Source organism: Mustela lutreola, chromosome 6, assembly GCF_030435805.1.
Source record: "Mustela lutreola isolate mMusLut2 chromosome 6, mMusLut2.pri, whole genome shotgun sequence".
Lineage (NCBI taxonomy): Eukaryota > Metazoa > Chordata > Mammalia > Carnivora > Mustelidae > Mustela > Mustela lutreola.
Window position 1 is genome coordinate 57,088,574 of NC_081295.1, and position 20,458 is coordinate 57,109,031.

Below are 20,458 nucleotides of genomic sequence, written 5' to 3' on the forward strand. Positions count from 1 at the left end.
AGTCAGTTCTGCTTCAGCCCCTTAGGAGGCAACTGCTGCCACCATAAATTAGGTTTCCCTCTTTTTGAAATGATAAACAGAATGGCAAAGTATGGACACTTGAGGCTGAAGGGAAGTTGGCCTCTTTCAACATAATATTTTTGAGATTTAACCATGCTGCATGTACCAGTAATCCATTCTTTTTTCTCCATAGAACAGATTTTCTTGATTAAATCCCATGTATCATTTAATATTTATATTCCCTGTGGCTCCCATAAATTGAAGTTTTTATCTTTTAATGTTTTCATTTTATAAACCCTGTACATCTGTATTCCTATTTCATCTATCAATCCGTAAAGAAGACAACAAAAAATTACTTGCCTTTTCACTGGTGGGTAGAGATGTAATTCCTAATTTGTCAGTTGATTTAAACAACTTAAATTTTTAAGGGAAAGGATAGTGAAAGATTTTGATTGAAATACACACAGTACTTCAGTGTTTTAGGATACTTTTTCCCCACTTAAGCAATAAGCCTTTCCTCCTACTCTCAGACCCATGTAAAAGGTTGGGTCTGATTTAGGTTAATGTATTAGCCCACTAGCCTATGTCTATTGAGTTATTTAAAAACTTTAGGCAACTTCCTGAAGGATTTATAAAGGATAAGCTACTCTCCTTTATTAGGTAGGAGCTGGTTACACGTACTAGTTTTCTTTTCCTATTAAACCTCTGTGATTTGCTGTATTTTGTTTTTCTATCTTAACACTTGTTTATGTAGAAAATATTGGTGTCCCAAGCAAAGAAGAGAATAAACACAAGAATAAGATCTTCAGAAAAGAGTGAGATCCTAACCTTTTCCCATGTGTATGTGGCTTCCCAGGGTATCCTGACTGCTAACTTACTTGTATTTTAATGTGATTGTCTGCAGAAGGGAAGACAAACAGTAACTTACTCTTACGGTTCTATTTTTCTTTAGAAAATGCCCTGCACTTCTTATGGCGTGAGATTGTTACATCTGAAGGTTTGAAACTCTACTATAATCCATATACAGGCTGGTAAGACAAACTTCATGAGCTTGGTATTAGAAATAAATATTATGAAAAGCTGTATGAGATTGGGAGCATATGTCTACCAGTAACTTGAACCTTTGACAAAAACCTGAAGAAGAAATACTAAGTTAAAGTTTTGTTAGACTTCATATTTTTACCATTTTTATAGGTAGGACAAACAAGAAATTAATAATGCCTGTCATTTTTCAGTAAATGGAATACAATATAATAGACTTAAGATGCTTAGTTATTGACGTTTAAAGAAATTATAATCTTAATGTTATGGACCAATTTTTACATTTTCATTAAATATGTTAATTTCTATTATAAAAGTCTTAGGAGTCACTAAATATAATAATATATTGGGTGAATCTGCAGTTATGGTCCTCCTAACTTTATTCACAGACACAAAAGAATGCAGATATGCTTCCTGTTATTTATAGAAGAGAAAAACATGATAGGCATTTACCAGTACCACTCTGCACACTTAGTTATCAGCTCTGGCCATTTTTTATCACAGTTCTTTATTCAGGACCTAGGGTTTCAAATTGTTTCACCCTAAAATGTAGTTTTTAAAAACTTGGGCTTTTATGGATTTCTTCCAGGTTTTTTTAGGAATAGTATAATTTTTACTTGCATTCCTGTGATATGTTTTTCTTGTTTTTTCCTTTAGCATCATCCGTGATTACCCAAATGCTGGGCCACAGTTGCTTGGTGGCATCTTAGCAGATGAGATGGGTCTTGGAAAGACAGTGGAGGTTTTGGCTCTGATTCTGACACATACTCGACAGGATGTCAAACAAGATGCTCTCACTCTTCCCGAGGTAGAAGGAATACCATAGGGCTGAGAAAGCAGGGGACATATGTTCTCAAAAAGCATCATATGGCCAACATTTGCTTGGCACTTAAGCCAACACTCCGTTTACTCATAGGCCAATGATTTTTATAAGTTATTAGTTAACTTCAAGTGGGCACAGAGAATAGGATGTTTGTGACCTGGCAGGGTTTTTTAAGTGAGGTTGGACAGGTAGGAAGGGGTTGTGCTGTCACTCACTGAGCTTCCTTCTAGTTGGCAGGGAAGCGTTTAGGGGAAGGACTGTTACTTCAGTACTGCAAGCCTCCACATTACCATTAAATATTTTTGAGTGATTTTTTTTTAATTGCACAAACCACAGATCTATAAATCATAGAATCTAATAATTAGTAATTAGATTGTTAAATGAATCAAACTCCAAGTTCTTGTTCCAAAATGTGTAATTTTGTTTAAAAGCACAAATTTTAGAGTTTATGGAGGGGGGGGGGGGGGACAACTCCACTAAGGCAGATGCAGCTCATAGCTCATAATTTCCAATAACCAAATCTAAAATCAACATACTAGTTAAGGGGATAATTGATTACCTGTAGGGCCCACTGGGCTCACAACTTTAGTGATAATGTGATCTTCTGATAGGGTCAGGTTTGCAGAGTTAACCTTGTAGATTTGAGTACAGAATATAAAATACCTATTTCATTGTGAAAATAAAAAAAAAAGATTTGGAATATGTAACTGGAATATATAACAGTTAACTGTCGGTAACTTCTATATTAATTCCATATTTAAACAAGCCTTGAAAAGTTAATTTAGGTAATTTAAGGTAATTAAACATTTAGGTAATTTAAGATAATATGTACAATTTTAAAAAGTGATGGCTAGCAGTAAACTTCTGAGATAAAAAATAAAGTTTGTATGTATGAATAGCATTTTAGCTTTTTCTTTTCATCATTTTTTACAACTCTGTTGCATCTCCTTAATAGAAGGAGGGTTAATTTTAATAAGCAACTCCAGTTACTGAAAGGAAAACACTGTGTGACTACTGAATGTTGTTTATATCAGGGAAAAGTGGTGAATTATTTCATTCCATCACATTATTCTGGAGGAAAAGTAAAAAACACAGAAAGCCAGAATATGGAATTTGAACCAAAAGAAAAAGTTCAGTGCCCACGTAAGTATGAAATCTCTTTTAAAAAAAATGTTTTTACAGTCATCTTTGTTATAGTTCTTGCATTCCTTATATGGAGCTATCTTGTAATTGTTATGATTATTATAATTGTTATAATTGTTTACATAGTTCATACTTTGTATAAATGGAGTCAGTTACAAGTCATGTTATCTTAACAAAAGTAAAGATTTAGTCTTTCACTTGATTGCTTCGTTCTTTTTTAGTCTAGATATTTCTTGTTCAGTTTTTTATTTTTGAATTTCTTTATCTTACAGTTTAAACCAAGCTTTGTTTATTTTCAGGCATAGCTACTTCAAATTCTGCTAGTAGATGAGTGTCTCCCTTACTCATGGTAGCATATACATAGGTAATTGTGAGAGGTTTTTTAAAATACAATTTTAAATGATGGTTGCTTTGTCAGATTAACAAAATAATGAGTAATTTTTCCTTAAGTTCTTTCCATTACAGTAATTTGTTAATGAGATAAGTTTTCATTACATATTCTTCAAAATGGTGGTATGCAGACAACATATCTTCAGTAAATCTGTTTTATTTTTTCTTAAGTTCTTAATGCATATTAAGATTAATTGCATTCTATTTTTTTTAATTTTAATTATTTTGACTGAGTTAGCATATCCTTTTGCATGTAGCTACACGTGTGATGATCCTGACAGCTGTGAAAGAAATGAATGGAAAGAAAGGAGTTTCCATCCTTTCCATCTATAAGTATGTCAGTTCTATATATAGATACGATGTTCAGCGGAACAGGAGTCTTCTGAAACGGATGCTGAAATGTTTAATTTTTGAAGGTCTTGTGAAACAGATCAAAGGCCATGGTTTTTCTGGAACTTTTACATTGGGGAAGAATTACAAGGAAGAGGATATATGTGATAAAACAAAAAAACAGGTAACAGAATATTTGTTTAGTTGCCATATGTGTTGCCTTATGGAAAGCATTGACAGATCCCACTTGATACCGAGGCTCTTAGAGACTGAGGGTAAAAAACAAACCAAGAAAATCACATATGGCTGTGACTTACTTTTTTACTTCCTGAATATACATGTCATCAGAGTAGAAACATTATTTTGTTTACTAAACCCAGAGAAGAATGCTTGGCACATAGCAAATATACTCAATAAGTATTTACAGAGTGAATTGTATTAGTAGGTTAAGCATATATAAAGTTTAAAATAACTCTTAAAAATATATTTTTTAAAAAGGAAGAAATAAATAAGTAAAACAACTCTATATTCATTATGCTGTTGTCAGCAGTTCAAAAAAAATCTGTTCTATAGTTTCTTTTGTTTTTTAGGATTTTACTTATTTGTCAGAGAGAGAGTGTACAAGCAGAGGGACCAGCAGGCAGAGGGAGAAGCAAACTCCCCACTGAGCAAGGAGCCTGACATGGAGCTCAGTCCCAGGACCCTGGGATCATGATGTGAGCTGAAGACAGATGCTTAACCAACCAACTGAGCCACCCAGGCATTGTTCTATAGTATTAGATATCTTACATGTGCTTAGCTCTTCATATACATTTTCAGTTTCTTATATAAATTCTCATTTTTCCCATGGCATCATCATATGAAATTTTGATATTTTGTTTAAAAACTGCTATTTTGGGGGCTATTAATTTCAAATTTGCTTTTTAAAAAAATTAGTTACATAGCTATGCATACATAAATCAGGTAAAGGAAGCACTTGACTGGCTCTGTCAGAACAGTATGCAGCTCTTGATCTCAGGGTCATAAGTGCAAGCCCCAAATTGGGTATAGAGATTACCATAAATAAATAAACTGACTAACTTTAAAAAAATAAATAGGGGTACCAGGGTGGCTCAGTTGGTTAAGCATCTGCCTTTGGCTCGGGTCATAATCTCAGGGTCCCAGGGTCGAGGCCTGCATTAGGCTCCTTGCTTACCGGGGAGTCTGCTTCTCCCAACCCCTTTCCCTCTGTGGTCTCTCTTGCTCTCTCTCAAATAAATAAAATCTTTTTAAAAAGTAGATAAATAAATAATTTGGGTAAAAATTAATGACCGGTCAAAGTGTGGGACTATCAACTTGTCTACTGTGAAAGAAATGGCAGATTATAAAGTTCATTTTTTGGAATAGGGAGTCTCCCAGCATTTTCCCCAGCCAGGGTAGAAGGCTGCAATGAACATCTGTGCATCTAGTAATCCTTCTGTTACTAAAAAAGGGAAATCTTCCATTAATGTCATTCATTTTATTTTAAGTGTCCCAACTCCTCTGTTTGACCTCAGCTCTGACATCACTTCTAGGAAGCTGTTGCTGGCACCTACCACCCTGTCATAGCTCCTCTGTTATATACTCCTCTTCTTACACATTCCTGTACCGTTGTTTCACTTTTTATTGTTCTTCCATTTCCAACAGACCCCCTTGGAGACACGGAGCTAAATACTCATATTTCTGTCCCCAGCATCTAACACTATGCCTGGCACAAAATTGATATCCAGTGAATAATTTCAGAAAAGGACACAGGTGGAAAGGACAAAGAAGGAATTTATTTGCTAATTGCAGTAACTAATTGATTAACTTTCATTTTCTTTAAATGCTGTATTTTAGTATTTCATATGTTTCTAATGGCCCTAGTTTGTATATTTATGTATTATAAACTATTAGTCTTTTATTGATTTAGGCAGACTATAAATTATAAGAGGTTAATGTCAAAATATTAGTAGCTCCCTATCTTTCTAATTTTTGTTCTCCTCATATTTTACTTAGACAGTAGTAGAGCCTTCCTTTTTAGACCTGCAGACTACAGGGGGCAGATTGAAAGCCACCAATCAGGAATGATTCACCCTTGGGAAAATGGTTGCAAAGAGTGACTGTTGGATTTTTATGGAAAACTCATAAGTAAGGTTGGGAATTTAATTTCAGAAATGTAATTATGTTGAAATAAATTAATTAAATAATATTTTTCATAGGCGGTAGGGAGTCCAAGGAAAATTCAGAAAGAATCCAGAAAATCAGGGAACAAAGACACAGATTCTGAATACTTACCATCAAACACATCTGATGATGATGATGATCCTTACTATTATTACTATAAGGCTCGGAAAAATCGTAGTAAATTCAGGAAAAAGACTGTTCCATCCACAAAAAAGGGAAAAGGTCAGCCTAACATCAGTCTCAGTTCACAAAATCAGTGTCCAGCTACCAGTGACTCTGGAATTACTGATGTTACCACATCTAAAAGTACATGTATCTTTGAAGGAAAGCAAGAACATGCAGCAGGAGACCAAGCTGAATCACCTGCTGATGGTGATATGCCACAGTCTACTGTGATAAGTCCCTGTAATTCCTCTGATTATCGCTTTGAGTGCATATGTGGTGAACTTGACCAAGTAGACCGTAAACCTCGTGTTCAGTGCCTGAAGTGCCACCTATGGCAACATGCAAAATGTGTGAATTATGAAGAGAAGAATTTGAAGATTAAACCTTTTTACTGCCCCCACTGCCTTGTTGCGATGGAGCCAGTATCAACAAGAGCAACTTTGATCATCTCGCCCAGTTCCATCTGTCATCAGTGGGTGGATGAAATCAACAGGCATGTGAGGTCATCATCTCTTCGAGTCTTGGTAAGGCAGTTTGGGTTCTTGAAAGTGATAGGAAAATGTGTTTTTGCTTCCTCGTGATAATTTTTATCATCTTTGTCACTTTGTTGTTTATCCCCAAAATTAATGAGATAATATGAAATCAGAACTTGAGGAGGAAATTAAGAATAAGAAACAAAACAGTAGATTCTATATTCTTGTCTGACATCAGAAGTTCAGAAGTTAAAGCACTTTGAGTGAAAAGATGTGAAAGCTTTTGAAAAAGTTCATCATGTAAAGAAAAAAGACTTCATACATGCGTATCTATTCTTAGAAATGCAGCCTAAAGGCAGCATTGTGTAACAATAGCTACTTGTCTTATCTCCACCCCTTAGCTCCAGAATCTTCCTCTGAATCCTCAATTACCTCATCTGTAAAATAAGAATTTACTCATTCAACAAATATTTATTGAGCACCTGTAATATACTAGGAATTCTGCTAAGTTCTGAAAATAGTACCCCCTCACAGACTTATTGTGAAGGTTAAATGATATAATAAAGTGCTGGTACATAGTACATTATAGTTTATTAATGTTGGTATTTTTTTTTAATTAAAGTATAGTTGACATAAAATGTTACATTAATTTCAGGTATATAGCAGTGAATTGACAAATCTGTACATTATGCCACTGTGCTCACCATGATAAATGTGGTTACCATCTGTCACCATGCAATGTTAATACAGTATTATTGACTGTATTACCTATGCTGTACTTTTCATCCCTATGATTTATCTTATAACTAGAAATCTGTACTTCTTAATTCTCTTCACCTTTTTCAGCCACCCCCTCAATTCCCTCCACTCTGTCAACCACCAGTTTTTTCTCTATATTTATACTATTTTATATCTGTTTGTTCATTTGGTTTTTTAGGGTTACACATACAAGTGAAATATGGGATTTATTTTTGTCTGACTTCCTTCCTTGAGGCTAATACCTCTAGGCCCATGTTGTCACAGGAGGCAAGATCTCATTCTTTTTTATAACTAATATCCCACTGTATACCACATCCTTTTTATCCATTCATCTGTCAGTAAACACTGGTTGCTTCCATAACTTGGCTGTTAATAGCGCTGCAGTAAACATGGGGGTGACTATGTCTTTGAATTAGCATTTTCATTTTCTTTGGGTAAATGGTGGAATTCCTGGATCAAATAGTATTTCTGTTTTAATTTGGGGGTACATTTCCATACTGTTTTCTACAATGGTTGCACCAATTTACATTCCTGTTAGCTGTCAGCTCTTACCTTTTTTGATACTAGTCATTCTGACTGGAGTGAGGTGATAATCTCATTATGGTTTGATTTGCATTTCTGTTTAGTGATGTTGAGCATCTTTTTATGTGTCTGTTGGCCATCTGTATGTCTTCTTTGGAGAAATGTCTGTTCAGATCCTATTCTTATTTTTTAAATCAGATTTTTTTTTTTTTTTTTGGCATTTAGCTACATAAGTTCTTGTATATTTTAGATATTAACTCCTTAATGGATATATCACTTGCAAATATCTTTTACATTCACTGGTTGCCTTTTTGTTTTGATGGTGTCCTTTGCCGTGCAAAAGGTTTTTATTTTGCTGCAGTCCAGTAGTTTACGTTTCTGTTTCCCTTGCCTGAGAAGATGTATCCATAAATACGTGGCCAAGGCCAACATCTAAGAGGTGACTGCGTATATTTACTTCTAGGAGTTTTATGGTTGCAGGTCTCACATTTAGGTTTTTATTCCATTTTTTTTCCATTTCCATTTATTAATTTTTATGTGGTGAAAGAAAGTGGTTAATTTTTATTCTTTTGCATGTAGCTGTCCAGTTTTCCCAGCACCATTTATTGAAGACACTGTCTTTTCTCCATCGTATATTCTTGCCTTTTTTTGTTGTAGATTAACTAACCATGTAAGCATGGGTTTACTTCTGGGCTGTCTGTCCTGTTCCATTGATCTATGTGTCTCTTTTTGTGCTAATACCCTATTCTTGATCACTTTAACTTTGTAGTGTAGCTTGAAATCTGGGATTATGATACCTCCAGCTCTGTTCTTCTTTTGCAGATTGCTTTGGCTCTTCAAGGCCTTTTGTGGTTTCATACCAGTTTTAGGATTATTTGTTCTATTTGTTGTTCAGAACAAATACAGAATACCAACAGAAAAAAAATGCTTTTGGTAGTCTGATAGGGATTGCATTGAGTCTGTGGATTGCTTTGGGTACAATGGACATTTTAACAATATTAATTTTTTTCAATCCACGGCCATGGTTTATCTTTCCATTTGTTTATTTCATCTTCAATTTCTGTCGCCAATGTCTTACTGTTTTCAGATACAGGTTTTTCACCTCCTTGGTTAAATTGATTATTAGATTTTTTTTCTTTTTGATATAATTGTAAATGGGACCATTTTCCTAATTTCTCTTTCTTTTACTTTTTTTTACTGTATAAAATAGATAAATTAGTAGAATAGATTTCTGTATATTAATTTTGTATCCTGCAACCTTACTGAATTCACTAATTGGTTCTGATAGTTTTTAGGTGGAATCTTTAGGGTTTTCTGTATGTTCTGTTACATCATCTGATAATAGTGACAGTTATACTTCTTTCTTACCAACTTGGACCAGTTTGGGTACCTTTTATTTCTTTTTCTAATCTGATTGCTGCAGCTAGGACTTTCAATACTATGTTGAATAAAAGTGGTGAGAACAGATATCCTTCTCTTATTCTTGATCCTAGACGGAAAGCTTTTAGTTTTTCACCATTGAGTACAATGTTAGCTGTGGGTTTGTCATATGTGGCCTTTGCTATGTTAAGGTATATTCCCTCCAGACCTATTTTTGTTGAGTTATGTTAGTATTCTTCTCTCCCTTTCTTCTTCCTTCCTTCTTTCCACACAAATGTTATTTAAGATTTTCAATATTTGAGCTACTATCATAGACATGGAGAGAGAATACAGTAATAAGTAAAATACCATCTTTACCATTGATGAGCTCTGTGTTGTGGGATAAATAAATGTTGGTTTAAATCTAGGCTCTGCCAGTTTTGAGCAAGAAACTTCATGTTTCTTATGTGTGGGATGGGAATAATAATTACTAACAAGATTGTTATTGAAGCTAAGAGATAAAGCTCAGCTTAGTGTCTGCAACATAAAAGGCATTCACTAAATCATAGCCCTTACTGTTCTACTTCATATCTTTGTGCTTTTGTACCTACCTACCTACCTACCTACCTAGACGTCCTTTTCCCCTTGCTCCACCAGGGAGAACTAAATGTTCTTCAAGATCCACCTCAAATTTTCACTCCTCTCTGAATTTACCTTCTCAGTTCCAACATTGGTCTTTCTCCTTTGCTACCATTTTTACTTCTGTTATATTTCCTTTCACATTGCTTATGTCATTGGTCTTTCGCCCTAAAATGTATCTTTGTCTAGGCTGTGTGGAATGTATCTCACAGCATGTTTGGTACTAAACAAATAGAAAGGACTTGGTAAGGATTTAAAGAATGAATATTTTAGTTATCTTTTGATGAACCTTTGTGCAATAATTTTGTCTGTGCTGATTATTGCCTAGGTATACCAAGGAGTGAAGAAAGACGGTTTTTTACAACCTCATTTTTTGGCTGAACAGGATATAGTTATCATTACCTACGATGTCCTTCGTTCAGAACTAAACTATGTAGATATCCCACATAGCAACAGTGAGGATGGGCGTCGCCTGCGGAACCAGAAGCGCTATATGGCCATTCCCAGCCCCCTTGTAGCTGTGGAGTGGTGGAGGATCTGCCTTGATGAAGCCCAGATGGTTGAATGCCCTGCTGTAAAAGTGAGAATTTCTGCAAAATCTTTTGAGCACTGGGGAAGAGAAAAGGGGAAAGAGATTGGGGAAGCTCTCCTTAAAAAATTTAATAATTTAAGTGTAATTGACCCACAGTATTGATATTGGCCAAAAGTTTGCTGTTACACACAATACATTTGCTTTTCTTTTGTGCCATGAACTACATAACCCTTAGGAATTATTTTGGTACCATGTGAATTATTGCTCTGTTTACAATGCCTATACGTATTTGAATAAGATGGCAGTTTTTGTATGGTGCAGATGAAATTAAACCTGTTTGGGGACTTTTATAAGCCATTTCCGCTAAGTGGAAATCTCATCATGTAGGCTCTGATAGGTTTGGGCCAAAGTTCAGCAGTTTTTTATCGGAGAGAGCATATCAGAGCAGATCATGCTACTTTAGATGGAGTATTGATTCAGCCTTTGTTCATCATATATCCTTATTACATCTTCTTTGGCCAGTTTGTAACCTAAATTCAATTTGTGAATCTCATCTATTAATATATTAGTTCACATATGAGGGATGGGGCGGTTTAGGGGATATATCAGTCATTCAGGGAACTTTTTCATTTTACATGAACTTGAACTACCCTTCCTCTTTTGAGAGGGCACATGGGAGCCTGCTACTAATGAGAGCCACTGTGCTAGAAGATGACCCAATGATTTTTGACATTCAAATTTGTGTGTGATAACTGTTGAATAAGAGTGGATATGTCTGACCTGAAGCATGGCTTTTCGTGGGCTGTTTTCAGGAGTAAACATATTCCTAATTTGCCCTGTCCTTTTTTTTTTCTTTTTCTTTCATATTTCTCTCTTGTTAGGCAGCAGAAATGGCTCAGCGCTTGAGTGGGATTAATCGCTGGTGCATCAGTGGCACTCCAGTGCAGAGAGGACTAGAGGGTAATGTGTGCTTTCCTCACATTTTGCATGTATTTAAAAAGCTTGCTTTTCTTCAGAACAAGTATGTTTAACCTTTGTTGAAATCCTTACTTAAGTGATTATACATATATTTGTATTTCACTCCTAGTGGTTTCAAGCATTTGTCTTTGAAATGTAATTAAGTGGTTTTTGTTTTTATTTATGAGGACAGATACACAGTGAGTAGTCCCGTGGTCCTAAGTTGAACAGTCATTGTGCCCTCCTCAGCAGTGTAGATGCAGGTCTCAACTGAACTCAGAGTTCCAAAATGGTACATATAAAACAGAAAGAACCTAAGAAAAAAGAGAGGAGAGGGAAGAGGAATTAATTTCAGTTGGCTGTATCTATAAAAATAAGGATCATAATTTTCATTGGCTGACCCATAAATAGTGGGATCACAATTTTATTAATTGTAGATGTTACAAAGTATTCATAGCCCTTTTTTTTAATTTTTTTTTTTAAAGATTTTATTTATTTACTTGACAGACAGAGATCACAAATAGGCAGAGGGGCAGGCAGAGAGGAGGAAACAGACTCCCTGCCAAGCAGAGAGCCAGACGTGGACTCGATCCCAGGACCCTGGGATCATGACCTGAGCCGAAGGCAGAGACTTAACCCACTGAGCCACCCAGGCACCCCTATTCATAGCTTTATAAAATACCACTTCATATGCTTACACCATCATTCCTTCAGCTGTTCCTCTTGGACATTTAGATTGTGTCAAGCTCTCCCCCACTCCCACACACACATTTTAACTCATGCTTCTGCATTCCTCTCACCTATATAGCTTATTCTTCTATAGAACAGATACTGCATTTTTACAAGTTTTTTTCAAGTTGTGAATATTTTTTTAAAATATTTTATTTATTTATTTGACAGACAGAGATCACAAGCAAGCAGAGAGGCAGGCGGGGGGGGGGGGGAAGCAGGCTCTCTGCTGAGTAGAGAGCCCAATGCGGGGCTTGATCCCAGGGCCCTGGGATCATGACCTGAGCAGAGGCTTTAACCCACTAAGTCACCCAGGCACCCTCAAGTTGTGAATATTTAAAACTAAAAGTTTTGCTAAATGTTTTACGTAATAAATTTTCAGAAAAGTTGTCATTAAAATATAATTATAAAATGTAGATATTCTTGAAGTTCTGTGACAGATGTTCATCCTTAAAGCTTATCTTTCTATATAAAAAAATTCTTTCTGGAAATTCAGGTTTTTATACATTGTTTTCAACAGCATAACTTGCCACTTTTTAAAAATAAAAATATCAGCATTCATTACTGTCATCTGAAAAACAATTACTTTTTGATGATTAATTTTAGGAGCAAAGTGTTTTCTAGGAAGGCTATAAGTATGTATTTAAATATGTGTATAATTTTAAATTATTATAATTTATAATATATATTAACTACTATATATTATACAAATTTATATAATTTATAATATATATTAACTACTATATATTATAAATTATATAAATTTGTATAATTGTAAATATAAATTAAATGTATAATTTTATTAAATTACATTAAGATACCTATTTGTACAAGAATATCAGGCTAACTATATTTTAATTATAAATTATAATATAAATGTGTATAATTATAAATGTAAGTTAAATATTTGTATAATTTTAGTAAATTACATTAAGATACCCATTTGTACAAGAATATCAGGCTAACTAAAAGGCCAAATTTAGTGGTCTGCTATTACATTTGGAAATTGCCCAAATTATAGATGTTTAGTTGTTAATAAGATCTCATTAGACTCAAAAGTTAGCTGAGAGGATACAAGAAAATGAAAATGAGTATCAGGTTTACATTTTTTAAATTTTAACATTGAAAGAATATGGACAATGATTCCTCAGTTTCCTGGGTAGGTTTTTTGGATATGTAAGGTTTGGTAGATGTGTAAGCACTTACATGATTTAACAAATTCTTGAGTGTATTTTTTAATTCCACTATAGTATTCATCTATATATGAAATATATCTATATATAGTTCAACTATATAATTCATCTAGTGTTACATTAATTTTAGGTTTACAGTATAGTGATTCAGCAATTATATGTATACATTACTCAGTGGTCACCATGGTAAGTGTACACTTAATCCCCTTCACCATTTCACCTACCCACCCCCACCTCCCTTCTGGTAACGATCAGTTTGTTTTCGGTATTTAAGAGTCTGTTTTATTGTTTGTCTTTTTTTTTGTTTGTTTGTTTGTTTGTTTGTTTCTTAAATTCCACATATGAGTGAAATCTTTAAATATTTATCTTTTTCTGACTGACTCATTTCACTTAGCATTATATACTCTCTAGGTCCATTCATGTTGTTGCATAGGGCAAGATTGCATTCCTTTTTTATGGCTGAGTAATATTCATATATATATACACATATACATGTGTGTGTATATATATATAATACATATATATACCACACATCTTTATCCATTCACCTATTGATGGACACTTTCACAATTTGGCTGTTGTAAATAAGGCTGCAATAAATATAGGGATACATACATCTTTTTGAATTAATGTTTTTGTTTTCTTTGGGTAACTACCCAATAGTGGAATTACTGGATCCTATGAGAATTCTATATTTCATTTTTTTTTTTTGAGGAACTTCCATACTGTTTTCCACAGTGGCTATACCAGTTTTCATTCCCACCAAGACTTTCTTTTTCTCTGCATCCTCACCAACATTGGTTGTTTCTTGTGTTTTTGATTTTAGCTATTCTGACTGGTATGAGATGCTCTCTCTTTGTGGTTTTGATTTGCATTTCCCTGATAATAAGTGATGTTGAGCATCTTTTCATGTATCTGTTAGCCATCTATATGTCTTCTTTGGAGAAATGTCTGTACAGCTTTATTGAGGTATAAATGACATATAATAAAACTGTAAATATTTAAAATATAAAATTTGTGAGCTTTTGACATACATATATATCCGTGAATCTATTTACACAGTTACGATGATCAGCCCCAAAAGTTTCCTCAAGCCCAAACTACTTGAAAAAGAGCTTTTCTAAACTTTCAGGAAGTATAGTTCATCCTTCATCTTTGCTTCCATAATTCCCTGATGTCTAACACTATGATTCTTCATTGTATCTCTTCTTTTTGTAGTTGTTTTAGAAATCTTAGCCTGCCAGGACTTACGATGTTGCAGTTGGAAGTGGTAGTATCATTTGCTTTTTTTTCTTTTTGTTTTGATTTTAGAACAAGGTTTCTCAATCTTGGCTCTGTTGACATTTGGGACTAGGTATTTTTTTTGTTGTTGGGACGGGTGTTATGCATCTTAAAATATTTGGCTTCCACCCACTAGATGGCAGTAACACTTCTGCGGTTCTGACACGTACGAATATATTTTGGACCTTGCCAGATATCCCTTCAGGGCAAAATTGTACCACTCTGCAACAACCAGGTTGACTACATATTGAATTTTATATCCATAAAGAAGTTAGATAAACATTCACATTTTTGTTTTCCCTAATTTGTAAGTAAGATGTTTTTTTTTTTTTGTTTTTTTTTTTTTAAATTTTATTTATTTATCAGAGAGAGAGAGGGGGAGAGAGCGAGCACAGGCAGACAGAATGGCAGGCAGAGGCAGAGGGAGAAGCAGGCTCCCTGCTGAGCAAGAAGCCCGATGTGGGACTCGATCCCAGGACGCTGGGATCATGACCTGAGCCGAAGGCAGCTGCTTAACCAACTGAGCCACCCAGGCGTCCCTAAGATTAATTATAATGAAGTATACAAAAAGTAGAGCACAGTACCTGCCAGATACTAAATATTCAATGAATAGTAGCTGCTTTCAGTGCTTTTTGTTTTTCTTATTATCCATTTATATATTCATGTATTCATTTTAGCTTCTTTGAGTACTTTGTGGTACATTTATTGGTTCATTTATTCTTTGTGAAGTATAATAGCAAAAAAAACAGACAAGGTCCCTGACCTTCTTGAGCTTACAGCTTAAAGGGAAGATATATTTGTTAATTACTGAGACAAGTATAAGATTGCAGTCAAGATAACTTTAATGTATGAAATAAATATAGAATTCAAGCTATAATAGGCTCAGGAAAGATGTCTGGTTCTGTGACATCACATAATAGAGATACAGAAGGAAATGACGGCTGAGCCAGGATCTGAAATATTGATATGAGCTAGGTAAAGAGGGAGGGAAGAATTCTCTTTTGTAAAGGAAATAAAGTATAAAGATGATCAGGCAGGAGGAGAACAGAAGGAATCAGTGTGGCTATAATAAAAGAGCTAGGGAAAACACAGTAGGTTGAGAGACTATATAGTTGAATATAGACCAGACCACAGAGGATTCTATAGGCCATGATAAAGAATTTTAATTTCTTAGTGAAAAGTAGAAGCTATTGAAAGGATTTAAACAGAGTGAGTGGTTGGGGATCATCTCAAGTTGGCTACAGTAGGTAATCTGGATAAGTGATGCTGACACCTGATTTGAAGTAGGACTGTCCTGAAGAAATGGAAAAGTGGATAAGAAAAAAAGTAAGGCTTAGCAGTGATCAGGAGATGCCAAGATTTCCGACTTGTATCCATGGACAGTAACATTATTTACAATAGCACTAGAAGAGAAGCATGTTTGGGCAAAGAGATTACGAATTTGGTTTTGGCAGATTTTGTCATCTTTAGGACCTCGAAGAGCAACTAGATTGATTTTAACAGAAATGTATATAATATATCCGTTGATATCTGCATATAGGCATTGTGTCTTTCAGATGTTAACTGTCAGAAATCATCAGAGTAACTTAATTCAACCTAAATATTTGTTGGGCATATTCAGAATATGGGTAAAAACAATTTTCATGATTTCTAAAGAGTATAGCCCAATGTGAACATCTTCAACAATAAAGAAAAATAGCAAGAAAATTACACTCATCCATAATCTTCATTTGAAGATACATCCACTATTCCATTTTTAATATAAAGGTTTATATATTTATCCTCATACTACAATGCATCATTTTGTATTCTTTTTTTCATTGTATCTTAAGCAGTTTTCCATGTTTTAAAAATTCATCATAAATGTGAAAACTGTGTAGGGTATGTTAAGTGAGCAGAAAATAGTATATAAAATTGAGCGTGCCCAATCGTGAAATACATAAGTACCATGCAGTAAATCTAACAAACACAGGACATACTGGATCAGAAAAAGAAAGCTTTTGTGTTATGGAGAATACTATGTAATTTCTTTCATCATTCATTATTTATCATTTAATCATCCCTTTATTGGAGTCATTTTTATTTTGTTTGTTGTTGCTATGAATATCATCATTTGGGTTAATCTTGTCTCTATTTTTTAATCATTGCTTTAGTCTTATTTTTCCAAAGTAGAATCATTAGACCAAAAAGTGTAATGAATTATCACCTATGTCATTCAAACTTATTTTCAAATCCAGCAAGTCTTACATCTAGTAGTTTCAGTGTCTGACTCTTTTTATGTATCTCTTGATCAGGTTCACACTAATGAGTCATTTGCTAGTTTTACTTCTGATGGAAATTCTGGTCTTTTGAATTAAGTAGAAGGTTTATGTAATGGTTTCACATTTTAGCTCCTAGCACAAAATCTGGAGCAAAATAAATACCCAGAAATGTAAGTCAAAGTAGAGTTAACTTCCAGATTCAAGAGTCTATACAATCCATATTTTAGTTTGTGGGAAATACCATGTAATGTATAATGTCTGTGAAAGTGGTTATTCAGAATAGTAATGAGGAAATATAGAAACAGTTATTCTTAATATGCTCTTTTCTTATTTTGTTCTCAGATCTTTTTGGGTTGGTGGTCTTTCTTGGTATTGAACCTTACTGTGTCAAACACTGGTGGGTTCGACTTCTTTATCGCCCTTACTGCAAGAAGAATCCTCAGCTCCTCTACAGCTTTATTGCCGAGATACTCTGGAGGTCTGCAAAGAAAGATGTGATTGACCAAGTGAGTAGGATAAGTTCTTACTGATTAAGGACATTACAAGAGAAGACAAGAGTTGGGATGGAAGTTAAATTTTCAGGTGAAATCATTTTTTTCCTCTCCCGACAGATCCAGATACCTCCTCAGACAGAAGAAATCCACTGGCTTCACTTTTCTCCAGTGGAAAGGCATTTCTATCACCGTCAGCATGAAGTATGCTGCCAGGATGCTGTAGTAAAACTCAGGAAGATTTCTGACTGGGCACTGAAGCTCAGCAGCCTGGACCGAAGGACGGTTACCTCTATCCTATATCCACTGCTGAGGCTCAGGCAGGCCTGCTGCCACCCACAGGCGGTTCGTGGGGAATTCTTGCCACTCCAAAAAAGGTTTTATTACCGTTTCCTTATACTGCAATTGATAATGTAGTAGTGATAGACAGGAAGCTATTAGCTACCTAGCCCACAGTTTCATTCAGGGGTGTTTTAACAGACTTGTCAGTTATTTTTAGTAATGTGGTTTCTCTTTGGTGTGGAACTCCATTTATGAAAGAGTCACGTTACCACACTTAGTTTCATGGTTTTAAACGTTTCTTTTTTTTTTTTTTTTTTTTTTTTTTATATTATTTATTTATTTGACAGAGAGAGATCACAAGTAGGCAGAGAGGCAGGCAGAGAGAGAGAGAGGAGGAAGCAGGCTCCCTGCTGAGCAGAGAGCCCGATGCGGGACTCGATCCCAGGACCCTGAGATCATGACCTGAGCCGAAGGCAGTGGCTTAACCCACTGAGCCACCCAGGCGCCCTAAACGTTTCTTTTAATGTTAGAACTATTTTGGGATTTTGTTGTTTTGTTCTAGTTTTTTTGTTTGTTTTGTTTTGTTATACTTCAGATATGACTGATATTTTTGTTCTTATTATATCTTTTGGTTCCCACATCAGGGAATTAGATGAGTTAGAGTACCATTACATATTTTATTTGTAATTGTGCTAAGTCTTTCTGTTTGATTATTTCATCCTAATAAGGCATTTATGTTCACTGTAGTTTATTATGCCAGAAAGTTTTCCTTCATCAGACTGTGTGACTCAGCAACTGGCCTTTTTTTTTTTAGCACCTGGTATTAAAAGGATGAGGTATTATTAAGAAATATGAAAAGGAATTTTTTTTTTGTCTTTGCCCTTACGCAGTTGGTAGGCAAATAAAGGAGATGACAAAGATTATAAATTTCTATAATGTAAGGCAAATAAGCATATTTTATAAGAGATACATATAAATGGCTACAGACAGAATGTGGAAATAATTGCTGTTGTTCATGTTAGACATCCTTTTGGTGGAAATGGCATTTGATCTGATCCTTGAAAAGTATTTCTTTTTTTATGGATAAAAAGAAATTCAGGCCCATGGAGATTAATTAAATCATAATACTAGGGATTTACACTTAAACTTACCTTCTGACACCCATACTCTTTTAATTATATCATGTTGTAGTTCATATATTAGGAAAATTTTGTAGTTCCCTTCTCCATTGACTAAACGGGGAAAAAGGAAAGAATGACGGTATCAGATAGAATGCTTGCTAAAATAGTAAGAAGTAATGGAGTTAAAAAAAAGTGATAGTGGTAAAAATGGAGGTTAAGAGAAAGATCTGAGGATAGACACCGACTGTTTAAGAGTCAGATACTCTTGATCTTATGTGATGAAATACACTAATCTAGGATTTTCTTTTCAGTTCTGAAAAATCTGCCTTTTCTTTTAGCACTATGACAATGGAAGAGCTGCTGACATCTCTGCAGAAGAAATGTGGAACTGAATGTGAAGAAGCACACCGGCAGCTAGTTTGTGCTCTCAATGGCTTAGCAGGCATCCACATCATTAAAGGTAGAAGGTGATTGCTTTGTTATCTCTGATTCTTATAAATACTTAATGAGACAGATTAGTTATAGTAGAAATCAAAATCCCCCGAAGAAAGACAGTCTCACACACTACTGATCTTAATTTAGGTAGATTTAAACATATGGAAAGTACTTATGCTGAACATTTGAAAAACTTTCAAAGTTTACATATGCTTTCACCAAACATTTCCACTTTAGAAGTTTGTTGTTGTTATTGATTAGGGAAAGTAGGTTTTGAACAAAATTTGGCAATAAATTATTAACCTTAGTCAGTAGTAGTGAACAACTGAAATCAAGCAAAATATTTAGAAATAGAAGAATGGTTAAATTTTGGCACATTCAGGGCATCTTAGTCATCGATTTACAAAATAATGTTTGTAAATTCATCTTTCAGTGCATAGTAGAGTGTTATGTACCAGTTACGATCTTGTAATAATACAGTAAAGCCAAGTAAGGTCTTTGATCTCATGGAGCTTAAATTCTTAACAAGGAGAAATAGACAGATATACAATGTGTATGGTTATAGTTACACTTTTACTGTTATGCACACAATTAAGCACATTAAAAGGGAATCTTTCGTGGAAAAATGTTTAATTGGTGTTTCTCATCTCTCAGGGATTACCATTTTTTATTGCCTAATGTCTAGTGACAGTCTGTTGTTTCATATATTTTGCATGTTATTTTACTTGTTTCAGAAAGGAGGGTAAATTCATATTCCCTGTTATTTTGTAATGGCCAAAGCAGAAGATACTTAACTAGCTCTTTTAATGAGCACCATTTAGTAAAACCCTTGCCACATAAATAGGAGAATCATTAAGCTGTATTTTATAGCCTCAAGAGAAAAAAATATTAAACATGTTGGGTAGAGACATTGAAACATTATTTTAGACTTCTAAAGATGTGCATTTCAGTATTTGATTAAAAAATACACTTAATAATAGGTTAGACACACTAGAGAAAAGAAAATCATAAAAATTAAAGAATAAAGTAGCAATAGAAGCCATTCAACATGAAAAACAGGATAAAGACTGAAAAATTTGAAAAGACCACAGTGAGATTGTAGATAACTTCAAGTAATGTAATATAAATGTACTAAAGTCTCTGAAGAAAAATACATGAAGAAATATAAAGTTATGTTATGAAAATGAATATTACATACAAAGTTATAACATGAAAATGTAAAGTATAGAACAATAACAGCACAATATCTGGGAGGAGAACACACAGGCATGTAATGTTGTAAAGTTTTTACACTATATATGAAGTGGTGTAATTCATGACAGTAGACTGACAAATCAAAGATACATGC

General features: G+C 34.4%; 1 protein-coding gene across 6 annotated transcripts in view; it reads left to right on the top strand.

Moving 5' to 3' along the window:
• SHPRH (SNF2 histone linker PHD RING helicase) overlaps nt 1-20,458 on the top strand; it is an 89,483-nt gene that overhangs the window by 14,056 nt on the left and 54,969 nt on the right. For all 6 annotated transcript variants that reach the window (XM_059177322.1, XM_059177326.1, XM_059177327.1 and 3 more), the window contains 10 exons: nt 953-1,031; nt 1,699-1,849; nt 2,899-3,007; nt 3,655-3,911; nt 5,947-6,600; nt 10,157-10,408; nt 11,242-11,320; nt 17,124-17,287; nt 17,393-17,649; nt 19,014-19,135. In XM_059177322.1, coding sequence (XP_059033305.1) covers nt 953-1,031; nt 1,699-1,849; nt 2,899-3,007; nt 3,655-3,911; nt 5,947-6,600; nt 10,157-10,408; nt 11,242-11,320; nt 17,124-17,287; nt 17,393-17,649; nt 19,014-19,135 — 2,124 coding nt within the window. The remainder of the gene's footprint in view (nt 1-952; nt 1,032-1,698; nt 1,850-2,898; nt 3,008-3,654; nt 3,912-5,946; nt 6,601-10,156; nt 10,409-11,241; nt 11,321-17,123; nt 17,288-17,392; nt 17,650-19,013; nt 19,136-20,458) is intronic.